Source organism: Ambystoma mexicanum, chromosome 2q (genome assembly GCF_040938575.1).
Source record: "Ambystoma mexicanum isolate Mex_15411 chromosome 2q, UKY_AmexF1_1, whole genome shotgun sequence".
NCBI classification, from domain to species: domain Eukaryota; kingdom Metazoa; phylum Chordata; class Amphibia; order Caudata; family Ambystomatidae; genus Ambystoma; species Ambystoma mexicanum.
Genome location: NC_090924.1, coordinates 307,026,515 through 307,053,476, shown reverse-complemented (window position 1 = coordinate 307,053,476; position 26,962 = coordinate 307,026,515). Strand labels below are relative to the sequence as shown.

Sequence of the window (26,962 nt, the reverse complement as noted above, 5' to 3'; positions counted from 1 at the left end):
CACACACTCAGAACTCCCTGAAAGTGATTTTGTTGAAGCCTGTAGCCAATCCCACAAAGGTGTGGGAACTGAGGAGGCGGACAGTGGTGATTTGATAAAAAGACTTAGGGACATTGTGTCAGCTATTGGCAGCCTAAACACTAAGTTAGATACGTTGGTGAGATGCCTAACCTCTGTGGAGGATATGGATGGTCATATTAAAAATACTGAAATGAGGACCTAGGCGCTCTGAGCACCAAGAGGTGGAAGCTGGAGTACAACACTTTGGGATATTCAAGGACACTGTGGTAGATACTTATAAAAAGACAATCTTGTAGATACTTTTGGAGGAAAAAGTGGAACGGTTGGAGTATTAAAAAATAGCAGTGTACATTCATATTTTGGGATTCATATTATTATTAGAATTATTATATCAGGATTCCGTGGGACAGTTTAAAAGTCACATTTGCATAAACTCCATTATTTTTAGGACACCAATGTAGTGAACCCCAATGGCTCAGGGCTTTATCCTATTAAAAATGTGTGTAAGCTCCCATCCTGGCACCCAGTAAAGGTGATGGCGGCACAGTGCTCTTAGTTCTCCGCGACTATGAAGATCACAAGGCACATCTGAAAGAGGTGGCTCTCAAGATGGGCTTGGGGCATGGAGGGGCATAGCTTTCTTCTTTTTCAGGAGCTGAGCCCATAACTTGCACAAGTCCATGCCTTAGTGTGGTCGCCCGAAAAACCAAGGGCACTTTACAAGAAAAAAAGGCTTGATTTTTCAGATAATGGGGCTGCGACGCTATTTCTGGGATAGGTATGGAATGAGTATGCTACTTGATGCGTATCGGATGCCGCTGCACAATGTCTTCTTTCTTAAACCAGGTCCAGCACCACATTTCTGGTTACCAATCTTTCAATAATGGGACAGATGATTTTTGAGAAAGGTGAACCCTTTTGCGATTCTACCTGTTGGTGATTACACTTGAAGATGACTTTCGGTTTTGGACACTCGGGTCACTGTTTCCCCATTCTCATTTGTACTGTTCACTTGTCATCCTGCCCTTTGTTCTAACCCTGTTCTACTTCTCCCTCCTTCCGTTTTCCTCTGTTTTCCTTTTATCATTCCCAATGGTGTTATGACACACAAAGTGTTAATTCCTGAGTATCATATTTTGGCAAGAATGTAGCTTTCTTGCTCTAAGTGATTGGTACAGTTTTGGTTTTGTCTTGTTGCTCAATAAATGTACTGTCGAAAATGAAAGTAATTTGAAAGTAATAATTGGTTAACTTACGTGACATTTCTCTCCCAGAGATGGCACTGAGCTTCTGCAATGTGACAACCGTGGCATGATTTGTGATCCTGGCTAAGGTGGAGCTTCTGCTACCAACCTTGTGCCAGTCTGTGGATCAGGGTCCATCAAAGCTTGGCCGAACACAGAATGGTCTCACTTGCATCTCCATTCTTAGGAAATGGTGTCAAGGTTCCCAATCAATGACTTTCATGGCCACATGTGGCGTTATCCCCATGATCCCCATTACAATAATAGGGAGGACAGTCACAGTATTTTATAACCCGAGACTTCAGCAGTATTAGGTAATTGAAAGTGCAAAGAAAATGCATCCATGGAAACACAAAGAAACTTATTTGGTCATCAATTCGGACCAGAATATAGTTTGAATTACTGTTGACTCCAAAACATTCTTTCTGATAGCCAACCGTGTGCACTATTTTAGAATTGTGCAACCCACAGAGAGCTGTGGTCCTTAACATCCTTCATGCTGTCTAACCCAGGGCCAACCCTCAGACACTCAGAGAGAATGTTTGCATGTACTAAGTTATAATGTCTGCAGCACCCTACACTAATGAAATTAGAAGACATGAATGTTCTACTCTTTTGATCCCATAAGATATTAAATCACTACTCCCTATTATGTATGTTGCATATTCAAAACAGTATTTCTCACCTATTAAGGACATGAAAACCCAAGAGTCTACATGGTGGTTTCAAAGTTAGATACATTGCATCATAGATCATCAGATTATGTCTCAATAAAGTCTCTCTCCTGCATCTATTTCATGGAACAAAGAGCTCCATTGGCATCATATGTATGTAGCCCTTTCCCCAACTATTCTATTAGACCCTAGACCCTAGCTCTTTATATCCAGAGTAGGTACACTCAAACTCTGCCCCCTGTGGAGAAGTTAACGAAAGTGCAAGTGTATGCAATTCGTGCTTGTATGGTTTAGGTCAGTGACAAGTGTTGATCTGGTGTCTTCCAAGTTAGGCACAAACATTGCATTCCTGTTGGTTTTTTCATTGGTTGTCCCTGACCCCCATTGTTACTTTCCAAGAACAACGGATTGGGCCAGAAAGGCCACCAACCAAGAAAAGGAGAATACACACCCATCCATAGCGTATACCAGTCTTTATTATGAGTGCTTATGGGGGCCTTAGCAAAATGGCCACGTTGTGCCCTGTGTGCATCCCGCAGTGTACAGATGGATACTTCCCAATTTTTTGTTGTCGGGGGAGCAGTTTCAATGTGGGAAGATTGCATACAATATTAGACAACATATGGAAACTGGTTACACCTCCTTTATAACCACATCACTGGCTCAGACTGACATTTTTCAATACTGTGTTTATATGTTGACACTGTAGTCAACCATACACTTTTTCTCCATATATTACAATGTATTCAATTATTCAGTTTTTACTAAAACAACATTAAAACAACATTTGTATCAAATATTGAGCACACATATACTTTCATATAACATCAGGTTATATTACTGTGGGGTAAGTGGAGCATGTGACTTGATTTCCCTTCGACACGTACAGTATTTTTAAACTGTCAAACAATGAAATGCTTCTTATTTTTTATTTTACAGTGAAGCACTTCTCAATGCCAATGTTGAAACTCTACTAGAACACTGGAAAAAAAAAAAACATAGGCTCTCTATTCGGCCCTTGGAAAGTCGACTGTAAGCGACTCATGATCCTGAATGTAGTAGACAGATGGCGTGCAAAGACCAAATAGAGAAACACACAATGAAGAACACTTATTGAAACACAAGGTTTCTAATTGACAGAAGAGACACTGACAAGATAAGAAAACACGAAAGAAAAGAGTTCTCTTCCACCTTCAGACAGAAGAAATATGTCTAGAGATCGCGCCCATATACACAAACACTGAAATTAAGTGTCTGCACGCAAAACACCAACGGGGTCCCTAGATTAAGTCATCTAACAAAGATTATCCCGTCCTGAAGAAGGCCTGTCAACAACAGTCAAAAAGCGTTAGGGATAAAGTCATAAGACACAGGGGCCGAAACACATGTCGACTTCCCAAGGCACACTTATATGAAAGTATATGTGTGCTCAATATTTGATAAAAAATACTGTTTTAATGTTGTTTTAGTAAAAACTGAATACATTTAATAAATTGTGATATATGGAAATAAAAGTGTATAGTTGAATGCAGTGTCAAAATATAAATATAGTATTGAAAAATGTCAGTCCGAACCAGTGATGTGGTTATAAGGGAGGGGTAACCAGTTTCCATCTGCTGTGTCATAATGTGTGTATCCCTACATAGCAGTAAAGCATTTACCTGGAGCCTTAAATAGGTACATTTCATAGCGACACTACTAAGTGTAGGTACTTCTCAGAATCGTTTACTTTCTTTTCCACACCAAAGCCTTCTTTCACACTAAATATGCCTCTTTTTCTCACTCCACTCGTTTCTCCAAAAAGGCAGAGGTATTAGTCTCATGATGAACAAGGACACAGCATCGGCCCCCGTCTAATCTCTGAAAACAGTCTCTAACAGTATAACAGGACTATGCCATCACCGACAGTTTGGGCTAAAGGGACACAAGATGATTTTTGAGAAAGTAAGCTTTTTGGTGAGGGATTGCAGCATTGGGAGACCCTTGGTGTGACCAATGGAGAAAGCAGAGGTAGAGGAGGCAGTTGCTGGAGCAGGTAAAAGCAACTTGAAGTGGGTGGGATGGGAGAGCGAGGAGCTGCCTGGGTTGAGTTTGGAAGGAGTGTGCAGAATGGGGTAGGGAAGGCAGGGGGATGAAAGAAGTGTGAGTGGAGGAAAGAGAGGTGATGGGCGAAGGCCATGGAAGCGTGAGAGAGAGAGAGAGAGGAAAAGAACAAAAAGGAAGAGGAGCAGGATTGCGAGGTTCATGGTAGGCAACGACTGATGCAAGGGTTTAGTGGGGACCATAGGGTGTACTATGAGAACAAACAATGGAATTTAAAAAACAGCAGGAGCCTAGTCGACCAAACAATCCAATTCTTTAAAATAAGTCACTACATCCTAATTTACCAAACAGTGCAATTTTAAAATGTTGCCGGAGAAAAAATGGCAAAACAGTGATTTACAAGATGTAGTTGGCACATGTATTAATGGTTCATAATTACACCAGGGTCAGTAGATGGCTAGGCAGTTTGTCAGGTTTACTGACAATATAATGTTCTATGATTTGTGTGATGTAAGCATAAACTCTAGACTGCATTGCCTCCCTTATTGATAATTATGCACAAAGAAATGGAATCAATCCCGTTTTCGTTCTGGGTGTGGAAGTGCTAGGCGGATATCGCATGATGCGTTTGTGACTTACCCCAGAGAACGTAGGCTTCAGCACTTGGAAGTCAGAATAGTTAGCACTTGCTCTGAAGCTCCCGAAGTTGGAGAGCAGCCAGACTCTGTTCTCATTGGAGACATTCACAGGAACACACACCGGACCTGTGAGTGATATTGCAAAAACAGTATCCATTTAACAATTATTCCGATCGAATGATTTCACTATAGTAAGATATTAAGCAGTACCAAATTGCTCCCCACTTCCCCGTGGTGCAGCAATGAACCCACCTTTCTTATTTCAGTCCTTAAGTCGTGTCAGAAAATAAAATCGGACAAAGTACATCAATTTACAAAAATGTATTGATTATAAAAGAAATACGTGTCGGACAATCAGCATTCCAAGATCAGCCTTCAGAGTGCATGTTATAGGATCATGGACTTTCATCAGATTCTAAATGAGGGGTGTGCCCTGTAGTATTGCAGTCTGCAGGTTGGCTATATGATTTCCTTCTGCTTCTTTTCTCTTTTCGTACCTGGTTAGAGAGCTCTCAAAATAAGGCTTCCTGGAACACAGGCGTTTTTCACAGTTTCGAGCAGCCTGAGACTTACTCATCCTCCCACTGGATGGTGAGAAGGCATTTCATACGGTATGCTGGAAGCTCCAACAAGAATTCCTTGTGTGTTATGTTAGAAAGATTTATATGGGGCAACATCCACTCAGAAGAAACACAAGCAAAGAAACGGGCGCATTAAAACAGGTGGGATTTTAGGGAGCACCTGAAGTTATCTGTAGAATGGAGTGACAGTGGAAGGGAATTCCAAAGACCTGCTGCTGGAATGGAGAAAGCTCTGCCACCAATACGGTGGTATTTGCCACAGGGAAAAAACAATCAGACAGGTATTGGCATAGCGGAAAGACCGAGTAGGAACATACGGGCAGAATTTCACCTGAAGATGCTCTGCCCCAGTACCATGCAAGGCGCGGTGCACCAAACACAGTGATTTAAAGTGGACATGCTTGGCCACGGGTGCCAATGCAAATGGCACAACACAGGAGTAATATGAACAAACCTAGACGCCCCTGCGGCTATTCTCGCTGCTGAATTCTACAGAGCCTGCAGACGCTGAATCGGGTAAGCAGGCCAGATAAAGAGAGCTGCAGTAATCCAGTGAAGATAAGACAACGGAGGCCACCATAGGGGCCCTAAACTCGACTGGTATAGGGAGAACCATGCACAAAATCTTCAACTGGAAATAACCCTTCTGGCAAACAGCCCTGATCTGGTTTTCATCAGAAAGAGAGGCTAGCATGTTTACCCCTGGGTCTTTAACAGCTGCCTCCGGAATAGGAAATGTGCCAAGGAAGGGGGGGGCAGAAAAGTGGAGTCCAAAAAGCCATACCCAAGGGGGGCCACTACCAACACATCTGTCTTGTCACCATTCAGCTTAAGCCAATTATTGCTCATCCACTCCCTCACGGCATCCAAGCAGGTTCTAAGCCTGAGCGCTGTGTCAGCCTGGGAAAGATCAAGGCGCACAATAATTTGTGTATCATCTGCATAGAGGTAACTCAGGAAGCCGTGAGAGAGGATGAGCTTGGTCAGAGGCTGAATGGGATTGAGATAAGAAGAAATTCTGTATTCAAATCTACAATGGTGACTGAAACAATAAAGGCAGACTTTTAAGGTTGTCAATTCTAAATGTTTGTCTTTGGGTGGAAGTAAGCATCATGAACATAAATGTGTTCCATGCAATCCTGTACGTATTTAGGTGTTGCGTGCCATAAAGAGTTACAAGCAATGCTAAAATCAGTCCAAGCAAACTGGGTAGTTTCATGTGGGGAAAAGGGAAGAAGGCACGATTTGTAGGGATAATATTGAAGAAGCGATATGCTCAAGGAGGCTTTGGATCTCCGGACCTAAAGATATATAACATCGCTTTTATTCTAAGCCAGAGCTCAGAAGCCTTAACCGTTAGGGAAGCAACCATGTTGACAGATACGGAATGGTGGGGGTCCTGATTCCACTTTCATTAAAAGTGACAGTCATGAGGAAAAAAACACTGTCTGAAAGGCAAAGGCTCAATAACACAAGAAATAGCATGGCATTTGGACATTGTAATTGAAAAAACTGGGACAGGATGGGGAATGCTAGGCCTCTTCATGATTTGTGGAAATCGCAGGTTCTTTGTAAGATGTAGGAAGGTGTTTGGACTCCATGCATCCATCGCGATATTACAGGGGTCATTCTGATAGGAAAAGGGAACAGCACAAACTTGATAAAGTAGATGAAACTACTGAGAGATTTGGTCACTGCTGCTACGTCTGCTGGGTTGGAACCTAAAGAAGGCACACCTGGTTTGTTTACTACGCTCAGGAGTCGAACGGTACGAATGGGTACACTCTATAACTTGATGAACGCCAGAGAGGACGAGGAAATTAATGACAACTGGAATCAGAGATGGGAAGTGGAAATAGGGAAAAGCCTGAAAGAAGAAAATGTGTCTGGAATTCTCAAACCAAACTGTTGCTCTTGTTTGGAACAGAGTCTAGTGCACATACAACAGAGAATGATCTTTCATATGTGTTGGACTCTTGAAAGGATGTTTAGATATGTTCTCTGGGAAAATAGCAGATGCTGCACCTTTGAAACTGAATATGGACGCATGGCTCAAATGTTCTGCTGATGCCGCAAGGTCATAACCTTTTGGAAAGAGTTATCTTGTATACTAGAGGCTATACTAGACACAGCTGTAACCCTGTCAGCTCCTATAGTGACAGTGTTGTGTGGTGACATGATCTGGGAATTGTTGTGGTCAGAAAGATGTCTTGCTCTGAACTGTCAGCCCAGGGAAAAGGGAAATTGTAAGGGTTTGGAAAGGAGGTACTTGGCCTAAGGTATGTGGCTAGTGGAAACGAACCACCTAAGATTGCATGAAAATGTGCTGTTCCCTTGAAGGGAGGCAACCTGGAAATTGGAACATTTGGGGCGATGTTATCCCATGATTGGAGGATGGACTCATGACATGAAACTATGCTGCATGGATGAAAAAGAGAATTTGAATGTAATGAGGATACTGCACTGGTAAAGGACCTGCACAAACATTTGCAGCTTTTCATGCGACCCTTTACATTATCGTATCTTGTTATGTCTCTTATCTTATTTGAATGGGCAGTTGTAGTGCGTAAACTTTCTTCGTGTAATACCTGCCCTGTTCTGAAATCTTAATGAAAATGAAGCTGCAACAAAGGAATCAGCTTTGATATGCTATGCCCTGAGTGATCGGGCCTGATTTCATCAGGACGCTGGTCACCCGCAATGTTAGTTGCTAATGTGTGAGGGTTGTAGCATATCTGAATTTAGTCCCCTACAAATGTGAGCCTCCGTAACAAATTGATATTCCTTAATACTTAAGGAAAGAAACATTTTGAAGTCTTGTGGTATTACTAAAGAACCGGCCTGAGACCACACTTGTGGTTTGTAATTTGCCCACTGATTTAACTGTGCAGGATCTGAGTGTCTGCATCTCTCTTTCATGGAGTATGAGCACTCTTAGACAAGTGTACAGTACTATAATAGAGGGAGTAGGGTGCTCTCTTCAGCAGGTGTGCAATACTTGTATTGTCAGAGTCTTGTCATTTTTCAACAGAGGTTCAATCATTGTATAGGGAGAGTAAAGGAACTTCTCAGAATTGAAAAAGGGAAATCGCGGGCGATGAGCACTTGGGGACATATTACAGAGACTTTTCATCGGTGCAAGTGCAATTTTGCATGGTATTGGCACAAGGGCAAACATGGTCCTAGTGCAAACCAAATGGGCTCTTTAAATGCATTCTTGCAGTAGCAAAGGTTTACCTTAGTGCTAGTACCTTTTTGTGTCAACTAGCACTCGGGCAAGCATTGTCATGGTGCATACATGCATTGGAAAATAATGCTGTTTGCAATAGGGTAATGTGTCCCTGATGCTGATACCATGGAGAATTGTGTTTGCATCTGTGCAAAGTTTCTGAAAAATCATTAGGCAGGAAGAGAAAAACCTGTTTTTTGGAATGAGGAAGGCTAAAGGTGAAACTCACAATCCCATATTTAGTATCATTTAAAATATCCCTTAATGAATTCCCAGTTACATGAGGTTCGCTGTGATGTTCTATGATCAAATCTCCATCCATCCAATCAACAAAGATGCCTGATTCACTAAGATTTGCACCTGAGAAAATCGAAAGATGCCCTAAGCGTCTCAGATTTGCTCCTGCTGTTTTATACTTTAATAACAAAAGTTAGCACAGGAGCAAATCAGGAGATGCCTTTAACATCAGTGACATGCTCCTATGCAAATGCGATTCTCAAAGATTTGCTCAAGGGATTCTAATGAATGCCTTGGCCATCTCTGAATTTACTCTGGTGTTAGGATTTATAAATCAGGCATTATGGTAGCAGGTGCAAAGCATCAGGTCATTTCATGATTTGCTCCATTTAAAAATCCTTGTGATTCTGTCCCACAGTGCTAGCCCAGTACGTGATGTTCTCTAGAACCCTTCTTCACTGACCTCCAGATGTGGCAGAGCTGATGCGTTGCAAGTAGACTTTCACATATGATGTGTATGTGTAGTTCTGGATCAAAGGAGTCATTTGTTGATACTCAGAACTCAGTCCGTTAATCCTGGAAAAAATAAACAAATTAAGAAAGTAAGATACCAGTGAGAGAATACAAATTTGAAAAACAAAGACAGCTATGTATAATAAATAAATCATGTAGGCAGGTGTGGCACAGCCTCTGGGTGAGCCACGTTGTTGACAAGTTTCTCCAGGTCTCTCCCCCGTGTCAGCTTCATAGGGCGTCCTTGTTGTTCCGTAATCTGCAGCATCTCCCAGAGGTGAGGTGGGGGAGGAGGGTTGTTGGGTGCCTGCTTATACTTCAAACCTCTTCTCTCTCCCTGGGGTCTGACCCTACTGCCAACCAACCGTGTCTGACTCTACGCCTTGCCAACCTGCCACTCACTCGTGCCATTGAGGTCTGACTCTGGACCCAGACCTTGGGCAACAGTGAGAGGTCTCTCAGGGACAATCTGTAGTAAGGTTTGAATCCACGAATGCGGGGTGTGTGTTACTCTGCTGTAGGGCACCCCTGCACATTTTGATACTTCATCAAATGTGCTCTGACACCGTGGGGGCCCCGTGCGAGCACTGGAGCACATTTTGGGAATCTCTGTGCTGCTACCTCCCAGAAGGATACACTATTGGACCGCCCTGCCTACAAATATCTGGTAGAGGATTAGTTCAAGGGTCTAGTAATCGTGGCTCCTGAAGGGTCAGTCACTTCTAGGCTTAAAACCCACAGGCATGCCTACAATGAAGGGGTCCGTGCAAAAAAAGTGTCTTTCACATAAGTCTATCAGAGGCCTTAACAAAGTGGATCATTGTTTTAAAAAAGAAGTAAAGACTATGAGCAGGCTTATGCCAATTGGCTTAAAGTTTTTCGGGCCAATTTGTAAACCGCTCATCCTGAAGCCATGTTACATGCACTTAGCAAGCGAGACCCATCGGCTTTTTGGAAATGTGTCACTGTCTCAGAACCCCAAAGCAAGCTTCAGATTCAACCTATTGCATCATCAACGTGCGAGGATCACTTCTCTAAGCTATTTTCGATGGTTGGTACTAACGAGGATACCAAATGAGAAAAGCCCTTGCGATTGCAACTAGCCAAGATTACATGTGAAACTCGCGTGTATATACCCTTTGTAGGGTATATACATGAAGAGCATTTAAAATGGTGGACCATTTGTACACAGGACATACTTTAACAGGTCTTGACTCAAGTACCTTCCGTTCTTCTCCAGAAGACGGGATGATACTGATTCTTAATGAACCACTTTGCGTCAAGTCTTTTTTTTTGGCACCCTTGAAAGGCGTAGGCTCAAGTGGAAGAGCAGGCTGTTTGGCGAGGCTAATGGACTGCAGCACATCAAAACCCAGCAATAACCGTGTCTCCGCTTCCGCTAACACCACATTTCTTATCGTACGAGAAAAGAAATAAACTAAACATAGTTTGTCTTCTGCAAGAAATTGCACCTGGGCTATGTCTTTAGAAAATAACTCCAAAACATGATGGCGGTCTAAAGGAAAAGCAGCGCCCTCATGAAGGATGTAGGATGTAATCCATAAAAAGGACATGATCATCTGGGAATTTTTCGACCTCATCGTTTACAGCCTTGCCCTCCTTTTTCTTTATGTTAACATTTTTTAAGCTGGTCTTAGAATTTCTCCCCCGCTCCCAGTAAACTGGATGGAGCGGCGTGGAAAATCCACCGGAGACTCTGAGAGGGAGGACGAAGGCTGGAAAATAATTGGCTTGCTCTCTTCTCTCCTCCATGGTTAACCAAGAGAAGACCGAGACACCAACCCTCAGAGGCTTTGGAACTACTTTGATTAAGCAGGGATGCTTTTTCTCTTCTTTCCGCCAAAGTTAAAAAGGTGGAGACCAAGTTACCAAGTCTCACAGAGAAACACGCTTCCAGTGACACAGTTGGATGACAAAGTCTGCGATGCCTTCATTACCTTGCCGGTTTTGAGGCTGAAACCTCCCCACACCATTGGCAACTGCAGCCAACATACCTCCCAAAGCGACCTCAATAGGTTTATCAGGCTTTACACCGGGAAGGAAAATCGGGGCCAAGGGTTTCAATGCAAGAGGCTTGTAAGTTACAGAGGTTTTAAGCAAAGCATGAGAGGAATGGCTTGGTGTCAAACGTGGGGATGTAGGCCCATGAGGCATTTGCACAAGGAGAACCCCAGTAGCATCAACAGATTCCAGATGATCTTGAAATGAAAGTCCAGCGATAGTTCATGGGGGCAAATCTATGACGTCAGTATCTGAGTAGGTTGTGAGGTCCGTTAAGTTTAACTCTTCTGGGACTTCAACAATCGGCTTCAAAAACACTTTGATAGACCCAAGCTCGGACTACCCTATAGAGCAATAGGCTCATGGCCGAACCTAAAACGCACATTTCGGGGGGGGGGCCAGTGGTTTTCGTCAAGGTGGCAGTGGTTTTCGTCAAGGTGTGCTACTTTTTTGGACAATGTGGGCCAGTTTGATGAATTTTTCACTGTGCGGCTAATAGGTTTGCCCAGTGTTGCTGAAAAAATATGCTTTAAAATGCTCAACTTGCATCACATTTTATCAAAAAACTCCTCCTTGGGTGCTATTAAACAGCGTCACAAAAGGAATGAATTGCCATTTGAAACTGTGGGCCACTTTTTCATTGTTGCCCGAGGCCATTTTATGGCCCAGTCCGACGCTGGATAGACCCCCTCGTTATAGGAGATCAGCATTACAGAAGATATTTTGCTTTACTTGTAGCCTTTCTTGGGGGCAAAGGGTATGTCTGCGTTGCTATTTCTTTACCCATAGATACGGCTACAGATGAAGACAAAGGCAATGCACCGTCTGTTTCCAAAACCACCACATCCGAAGGAGACGGCACCAGGCTCCAAGTTTTCAAATTCCTTAAACATTTGCGTGAGCCTTTTCCTCTCAGCTTTGGAGGATTTTTTATGTTGTTTGTTTTCTTGTTAGTTAAATAACATACCACCATTTTGTTGGTACCTTTATCATTTTCCAGACTGAAAACTACTGGTACGTCAACCAACGAGAGCTCTTCTACAGCAGTCGAAAGTATGGGGAGAGTTGTGACTGAACACGGTTTTACTGCTCAGCAGTACTAATATGGTCCTCTTCTTGTACGACTGTACACGTCTCCTGAATTGTGCCAGGCGGTTTGTGCAGAGAACCATAAATAAACCCCTCTAAAAACGCCAAGGTGCAGCCACCGAGTTAAGTGTAGAACGCTGCTCCCGAAATTCATCCAAGAGATTTTCATAGGAACTTCCCAGTTGCGAGAGGGTAAAGTTTAAGGCATGCAAGGCGGGCCCTGCAGTAGAAGGAGGGTCTTTAGACGGGGATCCCAGAAAGGCAGAAACCAATGAGCTGACAGGAAGCGGAACCAATGGGGACACTTCTATCTATTTCATGACACACTGAGACCTCCAAGTATACTTGCACTGCATCTGCTTTGGCGCGCGGGCGCGCGGGCGTGCGTGTGTGTGTGTATATATATATATATATATATATATATATAGATTGATTGAAAGTACAACATTTTCAATGAATTGAGGTTAACATTGCTAGAAACAACTATGTAAATGTGACAACCTGTGGTCTTGCGGATGTCAACGTTATCACATGAAGGCTCAAATTTGGAAAAATACTGACATTAAGCGGCCAATGCAACTTACACTAATTCTCAACAGTGAGGAACATTGATGCCTGCAATCAGAAGACAAATGCTCAATTAAACATGCACATAGATGTTAGTGCCCTATAATATGTTCCAAGGTACATTTGAGTTAATACATTCTCAAACATACCATGTCATAACAATGCATTCATGATTTCGATACAAACTGGCCGTCTCGTTTTGGACCACTTCGAAGGGGTTGGGGGGAGATTTCGTGCTTTGCCAGGGTGAGCAAAAGCAAATGATGGTAACTCCCTACACTTCCAGGCAGACATCTGTGGAATGAAGAGGGGGTATACGGCAGAGTAACTGGAGAAAGTGGTATGGTGTACTGACCACAGATCCCAGGCGAATGCTGAGTGTACATGAAGGCCAAGCTTGTGAGAAGTGTCAAGGAACTCTGCACCACGGCCTCAATGCCTGAAGACAGAGACAAGGCTTCAGCACTGATGGATGGAACCGAGACTTTGGCGAAAATGGCTCAAGCTGAGTGGCGCTCAGGAGCCTTTTTTGCTGTCGGAACAGGGACTGGGCCAGCCGGCATGCAGTCGCTGTCTTATGAATTACTTGGGCCGGCCTCTGAAGGCACAGTGGCCCCTCACTCCACGACTGGTACTGGTGTTCAAGCATCTGCCACTTGAACTCTTTCCACCGCTGCGGAGTTGGAAAGCTAGTTATATTATTATTATTATTATTATTACAATAATTGTTCGTTTATAACGCGCTTAATACCAGCGAGTGGTTTCTAAGCACAGGATCGTGATTCAAACCTGTGTTGCTTCCAAGACAAACACGTTGCCCCTGAGCTATCCATCCTATCGTCCTTTCTGTTTCGATGATGTGTCTCCTGAGGAGTCTTCATTGTTGTTAACTGGGCAGGAGTGATGATGCATCTTGGAGGAGGAGGAAGAAGAAGAAGAGTGGGGGGGTCACTGCATGAGTGAGATTTCTTCCTGTGCTTGCTCTTTCACTTATCCTTCCTTAACTCATTCTACTTCTTGGAAAAGCAAGGTTCTTCAGGTTCAATCAACTTTTCTTTCTTGGATTCTCAGGGCCGGTTGGAATCTACCCCAGGAACCAGGGACTTAGAGGGAGCCTCGAGTCTGCCCTTGTGAAGGGCAGTGAACAGTTTTGCAGCCTGTTCCTTGAGGGCCATGGAGTGCATAGACAGGAGGGAGCTGCAATTGTTGGCATTATGCTTCGCCCTCAAGAACCAGAGAAAGCCCAAGACATTTGGGGTTCCGTGAATAATGCTGTTTAAAAGTAGGCTGACACATGTCTCGGGTTGCTCGTGGCCTTGTGGAGTGGGGGTGTGACATAGCATTTTGGGCTGGACTGCCCCTTTTGGGGTAGGACCAAGCCTAGTTTTCTCTTCTGTAATGGTATGGCAGGAGGAAAACTGATGGTACGGAGGATTGCCTAGGCAGTGCAAGTGGTTATGATTAATTCAAAACTTCCAGCCAGCAACATTGAGTTTTGATTTTGTCATCCGAGTGGGTAACGCATGTCCAGTCATGGGTCCCAACCCCGCTGTACCTAGAGAGGGCTGAAACATGTCTGGGGTTGCTTGTGGTCTCTTGCAGAAGGGACGTAACCTAGCAGCTCGGGCTGGCGGCCCCATTTGGTGTGGGACAAATCTTGATGTGCAGATGGTCTTTCCTCGTCTGTAATGGCAAAACAGGCAGAAAAGGGATGGCCAGAGGGTTAACCAGAGCAATACAAGTAGTTATAATTAATTCAAGACCTTCCAGACATCAGTCTTCAGATTTTCTAACCTAAAGTCAAACATTGCCACAGATCTGAAAGGTGCAGATAGCCCCGGGGACTCCATCACCTTTGAGAGCATCATCTTACTGAGCCGGCATGAGCCACAAAGTAGTAGAAGAACACTCAGTGGGAGTCTGAAACAGACATCTTACTGATGCGTCTTTGCAGGGCCTAATGTCTGATGTCTTCTGGGTACCAGCCATGATGAGTTGGGGTTCGCAACATAGCATGCCGAGCATACGTAAAAAGGAACTGCGATCGCAGTGCTCTGCTGGCTCATATATACTACCCACCAGGGCTGGCTTTAGGACATTAGCCTCCCACCACGCCAGGTTGGGGGAGTCTTTCAAGGGCTCCTCCGAGCTGTGTGGTGGGAGTAGGCACAGCAGGCGCCCTAATGCTCTCGGGCTGGCGCCCGGCGTTCCAGCACAGGAGTGGGGCGCATTGCATTACAATAGGGTTCTGATACATTTGCATCTGCGTCTTATTGCAACGATTGCCTCCCCGCTCCAGTGTGGGAGTGGGTGGTCTTCATCACACTAGGGTGCTGATGCTTTTGCATCTGTGTCCTATTGCAACGATTATCTCCCCGCTCCGGAGTGGAGGCGGGTGGTTGTCATCACAATACGTTGCTGATGCTTTTGCATCAGCGTCCTATTGCAGCAATTACTTCTCTGCACTGGCGCGGGACCAGGTGGTTTTTATCACACTAGGGTGCTGATGCTTTTGCATCTGTGTCCTATTGCAACGATTATCTCCCCGCTCCGGCATGGGAGCGGGTGGTTTTCATCACAATACGTTGCTGATGCTTTTGCATCAGCGTCCTACTGCAGCAATTTCTTCTCCGCACCGGCGCGGGACCAGGTGGTTTTTATCACTATAGGGCGCTGATGCTTTTGCACTGGCACCTTATTGCAGTGATTAACTACTCAGTCCACCACGGGAGTGGGGAGTTAAGCAAAAATGTGCCCTCCCCGACTCCGCCACCAGCATTGACCGGGGATGGGGACGCCACATTTTTGTTTCATTGCCTGGGGTGCTGCCACCTCTCAGGCCGGCCTTGCTACCCATGAAGTCGTGTTTGGAGTCGTTGGCATCCCCCACTGGTGGAATCCGGCCCACTGAAAACCGCCCTTCAAATTCTTCCTCTCTCCACACCCTCGGAATCCCTTTTGTTAAAAACCTGCACCCGCCCTTTCCCGGCTCTCCCTACTTATGGGGGGTTTTACTCCCCAGTCCCCTTTCACCCGTCCTCCCCTCCCTGTCTGTTTAATGAATGGAGGGCTGCGCCTCACCCTGAGATTCAGACCCGATACCCTGTGAGCCGGCCCCCCCCCGCCCCATCCCCCATATCTTCTAACCCCATTCCTTCACCTCCCTCTCCACATGCAGTTAACATTCCCCCCCGGCACTTCTGCCCCCATAAGCTCCTTATCCCCTAGTATGCGCCACAGTGCTCCACTTCCTGGCTCCGCGCAGCCACCCCTGGCCATAGAACGCAGAATGCACTTTTGCAGAGCCTGTGTTTGCTGTGCGGGCCAGTGGGTGGGCCACAGGGTTGCCACCGTATCTGGTAAAGAGTAGGTACCCTCATATAACTACACTGTTTGTCTATCTGAAGAGCAGCTTTGAGTCCTCACTGACGCCATGGCCACCTATTAATAATAGACAGCTGTGTATTGGGAACATTGGAAGGTGCCCCACATATTGAGTTACTTGCATGTGCTTTTCGTTACTCGTCCACACCTTTTTGCAGCATGTGCTGTCAGAATTCACCTTCCTAACTAGGGGCCCCGCCAGCTACGTCATGCTAATTCAGTAGCATGGGTGCAGTAGAGTACACAAGTATAGGCAAGTACCTACGCCACCAAAGTGCAATCCAAACCTGTGGGGAACGTATTGTGAAGGTGTGCTCATTAATAAAAAATATATATATACATTTGTTAGGGTAATTGGAAGGTGGTTGCGACACATGTATAATGGACACCGCAAGGCATCCGAACAGAAATCACTGGAGTGCGTCACTGAGCATCTTTCGGTGCTACGTCAGAAGTGAACCATATTTCAGTGTGGGTAGTGTCACATACGTTGCCTGATACGATGAGCATCCGATGTTGTCCGTCAATAGGCACTGCAGAAGGTCAGGGGTCACGGCGGAAAGGAAGGGCCGTAGCCTGCTCTGGAACCAGGCCTGGGCAAACGTCGTGCTGTTTAAACTGGCCACGTTCTGTAGGTTGGTGTTCCACAACGCCGTCAGGAAGGCAGCTTTGGATGGAATCGCAGAGGTATTCGTCGCCTGCAAGAGAAGCCACACATTTACTAGCACGTTAACAATGCCTTGAATTCCCTACTGCGCAACGCACACTCTGTTTCATGACTACATCAATATGGAGAAGGCTGCCAGAAGCATGGGATGCCTTCCTGATAAAGGCTGGTAGGAAGGAGGAGGCCCGCATCGAGAGGGCAAAGGCAGAGCACTGGACACGAGTCCCAATACTCAGGTGCTTCGGTGTCACCAGCAACAGTTCTGGTCAACAGTCCGGGCAGCTGCCATTTTATTTCAAGGCTTTTAAGTGGGCCTGGGCTAGACGGGGCAGGACCCTGGCAGTCTCCGAAAACTCCTCATGACCTGGGGCTCCCCTCAATGCCACACTAGAAATAGTCCTTCGCCACGAAGTGAGCAAAACGTTAAGTGCATTTTCAATTGGTCCGGCATCATGTGGGAAGAACACAATTGGTTCAGGTCACCCTGTTGAGCAAGAGTCGTCGACACAGGTGCGAGGACGGGAATCACAGTCCAGATCATGGATCTGTCTGCAGCTGAACAGCAACATACATACATTGATTCCAGGTGCGGAGAACCTTTTGTTTGCGCACACCCTGCAGTGATTATTTGCGGCCTGAGCCACAGAGCAGTCTCCTCATCTTTTTGAAGAGTAAGATTGAAATCCCCACCTGTTGTCTTGTCTGTTAGTGGAAGAGGAGCACATATGTACTTGAATGCAGCAAGCAGCAGGTGGGGGTTTCATACGGTGTCACTGTCCCCTCGACAGACCTTTGAGGAGCTTGTGTCGTAATGTGCACGGGCTCGTGCAGGGACACTCGTGGAATGTTATGATTGTTCGGAGGAGAACATTCCACGGTGGCCGTTGGCTGGAGGTGGCTGGGCAGCAGGCTTGTGGGGTCTCGTAAATAAATACTTTATAACATACTTACATGTGTACGGTGGATTACATCAGTGGTGACGAGGATTTTACGTGACCCCGTTCCACGTGTGTATCGGCCGGCTGTTTGGTGCTGCTGCCTGCCCGTCCTGGCGTTGCAGCTGACGACGCGGATTAAGGCCGGAATTCGTTGGAGCCGCCTGCCGCCTACCCCTGTGTCGTTAGGGGCGGAAGTGGCCACAGGTGGGCTCCGTTGGTGGGCGTGTGGCTCCCAGTGGCGATTGGCAGCCAGGAGCTCACCAGGGGCATCGCAAGCCGATTCGGGAGGCGGCTACGGGCCCTCCTGTGTCCCGAAGGGGAAGAAGCCGGGGCAGCAGGGCGACATCGTTGCGCTGGCAAGTCGCCAACAAGTATCGCTGTTGGGGATCCGGTTGGTGTCTCGGAGGAGGAGCACTCGCCTAGTGGTACGTTGTACGGAGGTCTGTATCCCTGTGTTGTGTTCAGCGTAAGAGACTGTACGGCGGCTGACAGCTCCGCCCCCGGCAGCGCATGTGCATCACGCAGATCACTGCTGCCTGCTTGAGGGAGGAAGGAGGGGCTGCGGTGGCGCTGCGCGGCATATATTAAGTATCAGCTGACTGCTGCTGTTCAGTTCGCAGGAGGCAGAAGCCCCATACAAACGCTGTACACGGGTACCTGGAGCTTGAGTTCTTCTACGTGCCACCAGACAGGATATTGGTGGTAAGGTCGGGCATATTACTGCTGTGGAGCACTGACAAGTGAAGTGCATACGGTTTGGGCGGTGATCTGGAAGTGGAGTTTAAATCTCTTGGTTGGTTGTGACTCACCCGGTGCCTATTGACGGTTGTACTGCAATTACGTGTGGGTGCACGTGCACAAGGTGCCACTGAGGGATCATCTCAAGGGAACAAGAAGTCTGGAGGTTCTCTCAAGGGTGGGGGAAAGGTTCTTGTTGGGGGTTTAAGGTACAAGGATATCCGCCAGCAATGTTACATACGGCTGCAAGGCCTCCGCCAGCTTTTCTGCCAAATCCTGGAGAGCCTGTTGCTCCGTGGGAGCAGTGGGTGGATGCCTTCAAAGTATATTTGAGGGCTGCTGGCGGGGCAAAGTTCAACGACGATGAAAAGGAGGCTGCATTGCTGAATTGCATTGGGACTGAGGGCTTGAGAGTTTTTTGGCACCTGCCAGGGGAGAACGTAATGGTTCAAGGGGGAGGTGAGGGAGAAATGGTTATTAGTGCATATGAGACAGCTTTGAAGAAGTTACAAATGCATTTTGGTAAAAGAGTTAACGTGGTTTTAGAGCGGTATAAGTTTTTCTCTAGGGCGCAAGGCTCTACGGAAAGCATAGATACTTATGTTACGGCACTACGTGCACTCATGGCTACATGTGGGTTTCCTGGCAATGGTGAGGAACACATAAGGGATCAGGTTATGATGAAGACATCTAATCAGAAAATAAGAGAAAGGTTATGGATAGAGAGTGATCCTTCACTTGAGAAGGTGTTGGAGATTGCAAGAGCAATTGAAGCTTCTAAGACCAGTGTACAAATTGTTACTGAGAGGGATATGAATAGGGAGATGGTGCATGCTGTAGTAGCAAAGAACAAGAAAGGTTTGGATAGGGCTGGGGTGCAAGGGACTAGAGCACCTAAGAGTAAGGAGGGGTGCAAGAATTGTGGCTGGTCAAGTCACACGGCTGAGTCTAAATCTTGTCCTGCCTGCAATGTTGAATGCAGGAAGTGTAAGCGTTTGGGCCATTTTGCACGTATGTGTAAGGGGCAGTTGGTTGCCAGTGTGGCATTAGAAGACTCTACCATGTTATTAGAAGGGACATCAGGAGGGGAATCTAATCAAAGTGTCATATTACATGTGGAGGGAAGTGGGCGGAAGGGTCCATGGGTGTCGGTGTTGGTGGATCAGCACCCTGTGGATATGCTGGTGGATTCGGGGTCACCTTATACACTGGTGGCCCCGGATGTGTATCAAGAAGTGTTGGGTAAAGATATTTCTACTTTATTGGCTGCAGATATCAAACCATGTGCATATGGGCAGAGTCCCATCGACCTACTGGGCTACAATTGGTCGAAATTTTCTTTCAAAGGGAGGCAAACCTTGGATAAGTTGTATGTGGCTTCAAAGGGCACAAATGTGTTGGGTTGGGATGAGCAGGCTGCACTTAAAATACAGATTCACCCGGGTGAGAGGGAACCGGTTCTCAGTGTCACGGAGGGAGCAGGACAGAATGATAGAATGGTTACTTCTACGGTGCTTATGAGTGAATTTCCTGAGGTATTTTCGGACACTCTGGGTAGGCTCAGAGGTTTTACACATCGCATTGTTTTGAAGAAGGGTGCGGTTCCCAAAGTACATAAAGTGAGGGGAGTGCCAGTAGCGGCGAGGGAGGCATTCAAGGAGGAGTTGGCCAAATTGCAGTCAGCAGGGATAATTGAGCCCATTGAGTCCTCAGAGTGGTTGTTTCCCGTGGTTTTGGTTAAAAAGGGGGATGGGAGCATCAGAATGTGTGTAGATCTCCGGGAGCTGAATTCAAGCATATGGGTGGATCGGCACCCATTGCCGAATATTAATGAGTTGTTGTTGACATTAGGAGATGCCAAGTATTTTTCAACTTTTGATCTGTCAACAGCGTACCATCAAATTGACCTGCATATTGACTCTAGACCACTTACTTCGTTTGTGACTCCGTTTGGGGCATACAGATTCTGTCGCATGCCATTTGGCCTTGCTTCGGCTTCGGCAGTCTTCCAGAGGTTGATGCAACAGATGTTTGGTGGGGTGGTGGGAGTCAGTTATTTTCAAGATGACATTCTAATCTGGGGCAGTAGCAGGGAGGAACATGATGCCAGGGTAAGGAGGGTCATGCAGATTCTTAAGGACAAAGGTCTGACTGTAAAGTTAATCAAGTGTCAGGTAGGTGTGGAGGAGGTCACATATTTGGGACATGTATTGAGTTCACGAGGTGTGAGTCCCAAAAGGGAGTTGGTACAGGTGTTGAGGGATACACCAGCTCCGGTCAATAAGGATCAGCTAAGGGCTTTTTTGGGCCTTGCGGAGTACTATGTTAAGTTTATACCCAATTATGCGGAAAAAACAGTGGCCATGAGAGCGCTCATGAGGAAGTGTGTAAGATTTGCATGGTCTCAGGAGTGTGCAGTGGAATTTGGGTTGGTTAAGAGGGATGTAGAAAATGCTCCTTGCCTGAAATCGTTTGATCCGAAAAATAAAACGGCCCTCACTGTGGATGCAAGTGAAGTGGGTTTGGGGGCAGTGCTGGAGCAGTGGATAAGTGGTGAATGGATGCCAGTGGCTTTTGCCTCAAGGACTTTGAGAGATGTTGAAACTAGATACTCGGTAATTGAGAGAGAGACTTTGGCAGTGTTATGGGCTTCAAAACACTTTAGGACATTTTTGTGGGGCATTCCTTATATTGTCAGAACGGATCATAAACCGTTGGTGCAAGTGTTCTCTACCAAGGGAGTTATGGCAGTATCCCCGAGGATTGCGAAATGGTCAGTACAACTACAGGATTACAATTTTTCATTGCAGTATTTTCCGGGGAAGTTGAATGTTGTGGCAGACTGCCTGTCCCGTTTGCCTAGGGTGGAAGAGGGCAATCAGACAGTTTTAAGGAAAGATGAAGACTGGCAGGAATGTCAGGTTGCTTATGTGACGTCTGCGGTGGAGAAATCGTTGTGGGATCAGGAGTCTGAGGCCGATCTTGAGTTAAAGTGGATTAAGGAAGGTCTAGTGAAAGGGTGGCACACGGTTAAGGACAGGCCTGAAGGGAAAGGTTATGCCCAAGTTTTACATGAATTAGCCGAGGGTCCATGGGGTGTGTCTAGGGGAAGTAGGTTGATACCCCCTGTGAGTTTGAGAGGGAGAATAGTCACGTTAGCACATGTTGGTCATTTGGGTCGATCTTTGACTAAGAGGAGACTCAGGGAGGAGTACTGGTGGCCGGCTATGGACAAGGATGTCGAACAGGTGGTGAAAGACTGTCAGGCATGCTCTGTTAGCGATAAAAGCAAGGTACTCTATCCACAACCTATACATCCTGTAGAGGTTCCAGAACAAGTGTGGTCGAAATTGGCTTTAGATATCATGGGTCCGTTTGAGTGTTTAGAGCCTGAGTGCAGATATATGTTGGTGTTGGTGGACTACACATCCAGGTGGATTGAGGTGGCGGCGTGTTCTTGCGTCACAACTGATTCTGTCATGGATTTCTTGAGGAAAATGTTTGATCGTGAGGGATTACCTGCAACCTTAGTCACAGATAATGGGGTGCAGTTCACTTCCAGAGCGATGAGAGAGTTTTTGGAACAACATGCTATTTCCCATTTTAGAACAGCTTTGTACAATCCTTCTGCAAATGGATTAGTGGAGAGGGCCAATGGTACTATTAAGTCAGCTATAGAGTTAGCTTTGGCTAATGGTTTGGATTGGCAGGAAGTGGTGACACAATATCTGGCTGCATATCGCAGAACGCCAGCCACAATTACGGGTAGATCTCCATTTGAGCTTATGAGGGGCAGGAAAGCAGGTACTATGTTGAGAACCCTGGCTATGGGTGGTGGTGGGCCATGTGATATGGATTTACAAGCTATTCATCGCAGTATTTTGGCGCGACAGGAGGCCATGGGGTCTTCACAAAAGTTTAGAAAGGAGTTGAATGTTGAGCTTGGGGATGAGGTGTACATACGAAATCCCAGGATGGTTCATAAAGGTTACAGCAAGTTTTTGCCCTCAAGGAGAGTTGTTAAGGTTGGAAAAGGCCATGTGAGATTGGAGGATGGTTCTGTTTGGAGCAAGAAACGGGTGGTGGTGGATGGTTGCAAACGTGGGGAGAGGGCAGGTGTGGAGGCTGATTGGGAGTGTCACGGGACTGGGCTGGATTATGATCCTGTGAGTTCACAAGGGATCAGCCTTGAACAGGAAGAGGGTGTTCCACTTCCACGTCCTGTGGGTGCCGAAAGGAATGTGGAGGGTCAAAATGCTTCTGATCAACAACCTGATGTAGGACAAGAAGGGGGTCGTCTTGCCAGGAGGTGTGGCCCCCCTATAAATTTAGAGATTATATTTGGTAAACATGAAATTTACATGTTATGGTGCAATGCATCTTTGTGGTCAATATTTCTTTATCCATGAATGCAATTGGTATTAATGATGAGTTATATATATAGTTATGTTCATGTTTCCATTGTTCAAAATGTTCGCGATGTATGTGTCATAGGTTATTAACAATTGTGTTATGCAAGGGAAGAGGATATGTCGTAATGTGCACGGGCTCGTGCAGGGACACTCGTGGAATGTTATGATTGTTCGGAGGAGAACATTCCACGGTGGCCGTTGGCTGGAGGTGGCTGGGCAGCAGGCTTGTGGGGTCTCGTAAATAAATACTTTATAACATACTTACATGTGTACGGTGGATTACATCAGCTTGCTTTGTCTATTACAGTCTGCATTTAATCTGGTTTTCAGGCTAAAAATGATTTGGCGCTTTATAAATCAATAAAAACAAATACAAATTCATCTAATTTCTTTTTTATATAGAAGTTAGAATACCGTGTTATTAGGAAGAACAGCCCAAATTACTGTTTTTTTTTTTTTAAATCAAAAACATTGGATCTTCCATGCTGAGTTAGTATTAACCCTCAAGATCCAGTGTTGTTTGTTTGCATTGCAAATAATCTGCACTGTTTGGCTTGATAACCAGATGTTCCAAATTCCATAAAAAAAAGATATAATAATAAAACATGAATAAAACACTCTTCCAAATTTGAAACCCACAAATTATTTTCTGTAATTTATTTGTTCGAATGTTACTTGAATTAACGTGATGCTCTCTTCCCTCCCCCCAGGTCATATATGTTTTGGGCCAGGCAGCCCTTGTGCAAGCTGCCTGTCCCTACTTTTATTATATTTACCTCAAGCCCAGGGATCATATCCCTCCAACCATGAAATCTCATCATTGGCTCCCAGTGGCTGCAAGGATCAAAATCGAGACCCTTTGCATTGTCCACAAGGCCTTCTGGGGCCTCACACCAAAACATCTCCAGCTTCCTCTTCTGAAGCAACTTCCTACTCGAGCACTTCGCTCCTCCACCTCCAACTCCTTGAGGGTCAGTCGCTTTTCCAAGCAACGAGTTGAGGGCAGATCCCTGTCTTCGGCTGGCGCCTCCCTCTGGAACAGCCGCCCTGCCTCTCTGAAACTTGAGCAGAACCATCTCCGGTTCCGGAAGAAACTCAAGACTTTTCTCTTTGCTTCTGCCTTCTCTCTTCTGCTACCTTGCTGATCTCCTGTCTGATACTGCACTGGTCACGTGGCTACCCTCTGAACCACGGGCCCCAGGTCCCTGCCCTCCCAGCTGCACACCTGCACTGCCTGCTGCAACCCTACACTTGGGCTACATCTGCAGACCCTACAACCCCCCTACCTGCACTTATCTAACACTTGCTTTTCTGCACTTAACCCTGCACTGCCGCCTGCTGGCCGCACTTCTTGTTTTCGATGTTTGATCCTATGTCTTTCACTTGCTGCTCCTCCCCTTCCCTTGGCACTTCTCCCCTTCCCTCTCACCTGCCCTTGCGCGATCTCAATGTCACTGGGCCTAGTAAGATCGCTGTCTTGTTCCCCCTTTTTCCCCTCCCCTGCCTCGTCGTGCCATTAAAAACTTGTGTATAGGCGCGCTATAAATAAAATATCATATCATAATGGTTTGGAATGGTTCTACGTTATATTAACGAAAACGAACAGTGAGTCACAAAACAACACTTTTTTTATCGAATGGTGTCATTTGTTTGGGGTGAAAATGCAGGAGGAGACCCCCGCAGGGCCCCCAAAAGCCCCTCACTTTAATTAATACCCGAACCCCACACCCCTCTATTTTTTTGATTACATTTTGACAACATTCGATTACAAAAATTCGTTTTGTGCCTTCTTGTGTTTAGACTCGTTATTTTGAAGCGATACCGTTTGGGGGAACCACACTAACCAGTCTGTACCTTTCCTTAATCCATTTTGCATATGTCACAGGGAGGTTGTAATGCCATCCATTTCCACGTTGCAGCAACTTGAATGCCACAAAAAGCAACTAAGAATCGCAATATGCCTTTGCCGTAAAACAACAGGCTTTCTGCTAGTGAACATGTTTGGTGAATTTGTCCTGCTGAGGCTCACAGGCAAATATTTGATTTTCATTTTTAACATCACTGTGTTTTGCATTGATCAAAACATGCTGATTTAGAAACACTGATCGTGTAACTTGTGCTACAGCCATCCTGTTCCTTGGAGTTTTTTGAAGTGCTATCTCTCTGGAGAAACACATTGGGTCTCATTTCGAGCATGGCGGTAGCTGTGCCTGTATGGCAGGCACGGCTACCGCCATGCTCGCTACCGGCCCGCTACCCGTGACTGGGCAATAACCGGCCAATTACGAGTTGAATGGGCCGGCAATTGCCCATTCGCGGGTGGTGGTATTGCCGGGCTCCTGATCCCCATTTTTTCCCATAGAGCAGAATGGGGGTGGGGAGCATGGTTGCACCCACACTGTTGATAACGGTGCCGGTGTAATCACAAGTCCTGCTCGCGGGTGCCGCATAGCCCGCCAGGTAAGACCTGGCAGGCTGTCAGGAACGTGCGAGCAGAACTCGTAATGCCGCGGGACGGTATGAACGTTGCCGGTGCCTTACCGGCACCATTCATACTGTCACCGCCAGGGTCCTAATGAGGCCCGTCGACTGATGATTCCGAATCCCCACTGACATAGTAATCTGCACAGGTGCTGCTCCCAAACATCTATTGTTATTCTTTCAAAGAGTTCCAAATACAGTTTACATGCATCACATAATCCTGAGACGGCCCTCTAAATTCCTGTCTTCATATTATTGGCCTATGCTACACTGGGAAAGTGGTGTGCTGTATAGAGTGGCCTCCTTCCAAATACCACAAGGTGATGCTAGGTCTAGAGAAGATCCAGGGCTACGCTAACATCGGGGCTGTCGGGACTCGGGGCTAGCCAGCCTTTTGGTTGTAGCCCTTGAGCTTCTGTCTCGGGCTACAACCAAAAGACATCATGGGGCTATAGCCCCTTCAGCACCGCCTCCTTTGCAACGCCTCCTTGTAGAAAAGGCATGCAAGAGATTTAGGAGAACACTAGCAGCAACAATATGAGCCCCTTACAGTTGCCCTTCACAAACCTCATAGAAAACGTGGGAATCTCAAACCTTTTCAGTGAGTTTCGTCTTACACAGCGAGTGTAGGACAGGATTTGTTGCAGTTAAATCCTGGGCTGTTCTCAGAGCGGTCTTTCAGGTCTCTCAAAATCATTTGCCATCTAATCAAGAGCCTAGGATCTCAGGTTTATTTCTAGGGTTTATCCAGCTGAGCAGAGCCCTCAGGCAGATTTGTTGAGTTTGCTCAGCCAATCAGATCCCTTGAATCGCTTAATGGAAGTTCACATCTCTATAAAAGCTCCAGCTCACTTGCTCTTCTTTTGTGAGTTTCGAGGGGCTGTGAAGTAAGTAGCTTAAAGGGCAGGGCCGCACTTGCCGGGAGTTTGGAGGGCATTTTGCCCATTTGAGTAGAGTTTGAGCAGGTCTGAGAAGGTTTGCAGAATTCTTGTACCCCGTTTTTCTATATGTAATTTGTTGATATTTAGTGTTTTTGTTGATAATTTATGGGCCCTTATGCTTCAGTTGTTGTTCAGTGTGTTATTAGTGTGTTGTTAGTTTCCCCCGAACAAGTGTTGCCCTTTTCCTCTTGTACCACTACCATATCAATCTTGTTGCCCTAGAAAAATTTAAAAACGCCAATAAAGGATCCTGACCCCCCCTAATTAACATTTCTTTATCCTATCCCAGTTTCCCGCTTAGTGTTTGTTGTCTTGTCTTTTGTTTTTGTATTGCTTGGGTTGGTTTGCCAGGTAGTGTTGTTTGTCTTGGTAGTACATTAATAACTAATTGGTTTATGTCACTTGAATTGTTTAGCAGTTTTACTTTAGTTGACTTGTTCTCAGGGTTGTTCATCATGGTTCTTAGGTTACACTCTTTTTGGTTCTCAGGGTGTGTTCAATTTCTCAGAGTTCACTTGTTTGTGGTTCTTTCATGGTGCACCA

The 26,962-nt window shown here is 45.9% G+C and overlaps 1 protein-coding gene across 4 annotated transcripts in view; it reads right to left on the bottom strand.

The window, feature by feature from the left end:
* Positions 1-26,962, bottom strand: part of LOC138569359 (uncharacterized) — a 1,262,132-nt gene that overhangs the window by 293,896 nt on the left and 941,274 nt on the right. For all 4 annotated transcript variants that reach the window (XM_069647272.1, XM_069647275.1, XM_069647274.1 and 1 more), the window contains 3 exons: positions 16,732-16,940; positions 9,131-9,243; positions 4,622-4,746 (listed from right to left, as the gene is read on the bottom strand). In XM_069647272.1, coding sequence (XP_069503373.1) covers positions 4,622-4,746; positions 9,131-9,243; positions 16,732-16,940 — 447 coding nt within the window. The remainder of the gene's footprint in view (positions 1-4,621; positions 4,747-9,130; positions 9,244-16,731; positions 16,941-26,962) is intronic.